At 40.9% G+C, this 3,196-nt stretch overlaps 1 protein-coding gene across 1 annotated transcript; it reads right to left on the bottom strand.

Annotated features, from left to right (window-relative positions):
• Positions 1-722: 722 nt before the first annotated feature.
• LOC113338585 lies at positions 723-2,150 on the bottom strand. Its single transcript, XM_026583995.1, has 3 exons — positions 1,440-2,150; positions 994-1,355; positions 723-927 (listed from the first exon to the last, which is right to left on the bottom strand). The coding sequence occupies exons 1-3, from the start codon at positions 2,148-2,150 to the stop codon at positions 723-725; spliced, it is 1,278 nt and encodes a 425-aa protein (XP_026439780.1).
• Between the last annotated feature and the right edge of the window lie 1,046 nt (positions 2,151-3,196).

The following is a 3,196-nucleotide window of genomic DNA, read 5'->3' on the forward strand; positions in this document are numbered from 1 at the left end:
TCATTTCCGGTATTACCTTCAAAGTTCTGAAAAACACGGTTCCAAAATACATTTTCATTATCCTCTACCCCCATTGGTTGACCATGATTTGTTACTGCAACCCTTAGCTCCCACAACCCTTAGCTCCCACAACTCCTAAATCTTCGGCACTACTGAACCGCATGGTTTATATGATTCAAAGTATGTACAACTATGTCTCGCAAGTTATGTGAAAGTTGAATGGGTAATTTGGTAGACCTTTAATAGGAAGGTCGAGATATGTTTCTGCAAGAGGAGTAAAACACTCTGTGGATATGATACTGAAGCGTAAGCTTACTGGCGTTTTTATAGTATCACCCCCCAATACCAAAGGGACGCTTATGAACAGGAATGGCCGCTTATAAATGGTAACAACCCTAATGTGAATATAGGGTCATTTGTAAATAGGGAGAATACCGTTTCAAAAAAATTGAGGTCAATAACTATTACCGCGCGTTTTGTTCACCAGTTGTACATAGCCGACATCATAAAAATGGATTACATAGACGGTACAAATAAGTAACTATGAAAAGCATTATAGTTTCATACAAACTGAAACCGAATTTAATACATATTATAAAAGAGTTTAATAAATAATAAAACAACACCTGATAGTGTTATATGTAATAAAGTAAAAATGCATAAAAAGTCTTAGGAAATAAAACATGATTACGGAGTATTGGGAGGTTAAACACAATTGCAGTCTACTTTCCGTTCTGATAAAAGTTATCATCATCACTTGGATAAATATCAGCGTCCTCATCCACATCAGTGGTACCATGATCTGAAATTGGGAGGGCATCATGCACCTCCACGGGTCCGACTTCTCCGTCTCGCAGTCCTTGAATGTGACACTGCCAGATGTGCTCCGTTATATCTGCTTGCAAGTGTCTCCAGCGGGCATGGCTTCTATAATAAGCACGCGCTTCAGTCACGTTACCTTGTACCAGAGGTGTTTATTCTTTTCCATCATACCTCGCCCATACCCTATCACGATATTCATACTCCACACACATGTTATGCATTATTAAACAATCTCTCATAATTGTGTTTAAGTCACGAGGAAACCAGTAACGACAAGGATTCCTAATTATACCCCATTTGGCTTTTATACCCCCAAAAGCACGCTCCACATCCTTCCGCTTCGCAGAGTGGTATTCATTAAATTTCTTATGGATTGCCGGAATAGTCTGACGTCTCTTATAACCATGAACAAACCCAGGAATTTCATTATAGATTCCGTCAACCAAATAGTATCCATGTCTGTACACGTGACCGTTGATGCGAAAATCACAAGGAGGATCCAACGCGTTCTTCTCTCTATCAAACAAACCCAACTGGTCCAAAACATTTAATTCATTGTTAGCACCGGGTGCACCAAAGTAACAGTGTCAGAACCATCTGTCGTATGATGCAACAGCCTGTAAAACAAGATTTGGTTTCTTATACTGTCCAACGTGTCGGCCTGCTTCGTCAGTAGGACAACACCTCCACTCCCAATGGGTACAATCGAGGCTTCCAAGCATTCCAGGAAATCCACGAGCCTCATTCTCAGCTAATAGCCTCTTTGTATCTTCGGTTGTTGCGCGCCTCATGTAATGATCGTTAAAAAGCCAAAGTAATGCATCCATAAACTTTTTTACGTACATGTATATTTTAGACGCAGACATTCCAGTGTAATCGTCAACGCTATCGGCCGCCACCCCCTTCGCTAAGTGTTTCATGACAGCGAGCATTTTCCTATGAGGGGAGTGACCCGGAATGTTACAAGCATCCCTCTGTTGCCGAAAGTCCTCATCTTGGGCGCAAATTTCTGGTAATAATCTAAGAAATAGTTCTCGGAGCAAACCGTGGCGGGCCTTAAAACGCTTAGGTCCAAATCTGCAACCCGGGTTGAAGTAGTCCTGCATCATCCTAGCATCCGCTTCTACACGACATCTGTTTATGCTTCTTCTAGTCAAAACAACCGTTGGTTCTGGTTGGTGCAAATCGTGCGCCTCCTGCAACACTTCCTGATACATGATTGTGTAATCTCCATGACTATCATCAAGGTACCGTTCGGTGTATGATGACGGTTGGGGGTATGCAAACTCTCTCCGTTGTCGCATATATCTAGCGATAATTGACTCCATAATACAGCTAAAATAAAGTCAACTTTTTAATTTTTATGTATAAAGACATGGCATATAAATTTAACTGTGTAGTTTGTTCTAAAATATACTATGAAAGACACTTAAATTTAATAAGACGACAAAAAAAAATATGTATAAGACGATGTACAACTAAGATTAAGATAAACAAACTACATATTAAACAAGAACACACATTTACAAACATGTACTAAACCATAGCTAATTAACACCTTTTTAACTAGTTTCACTACATAGGAGGAAAAAACTGAGTGTTTGGCACAACATCCATATCAACACTATCTTCACCTATCTGGCCACTACCATGAACACTACCCTGCCAACTCCCACCTAAGCTTAGGCCTAACAAATCAGAAGAGTTTAGTGAATCACTTTAATTTGGCGAGCTCTGCTCCATTGGCGTGGGGGGCTGAACATGAACGTTACTTTCAAGACCGTAAGGGACATAACACGCATTAGATGTACCAGGATCTCCTGTTTGTCGCTTACGACGGCGTTGGGTTTCCTCCAATGATACACCCGCGTCATAAGTGCCAGCATTAGTTTGTTCTTCCTGACTACGATGTGTAGTGGGGGTGTTTTCCAACTCTCGTCGACGAGACTCATCGAACACTGTCTGTCTAGTAGAGAGGAGTCACCAGTAAGTATCCGCCGCAAACTGGGTCATTTCTTCCTAAAAAATTAAGATTAAGTTTGTTAACATACTAATGTAATAAGGTATACTACTCAAATGAAAATGATAATGGAAAATAACTGGTCTAACCTTTGAGACATTCATATTAGAAAAATTGTATGGGTTCGGTTGCCTCGAGACTGGAACTAGATCTTCAAACGAGTCTTTATAGAATGGCACATCCCATTGTACGCTTGGTAGTTGTGTCATGGAAGGTCCGGCTTGGTGGTATTTGTATGACTAGGAAGACATGGTAGGTGGTGGGTACTGGGGCATCAAACTCCGGGGTATACCAATGTGCCCCACTCCAAGATCATCACGTGTGTTTAGGTGAGCTGTTTCTGTCAAAAGAGCT

Source organism: Papaver somniferum, chromosome 1, assembly GCF_003573695.1.
Source record: "Papaver somniferum cultivar HN1 chromosome 1, ASM357369v1, whole genome shotgun sequence".
Lineage (NCBI taxonomy): Eukaryota > Viridiplantae > Streptophyta > Magnoliopsida > Ranunculales > Papaveraceae > Papaver > Papaver somniferum.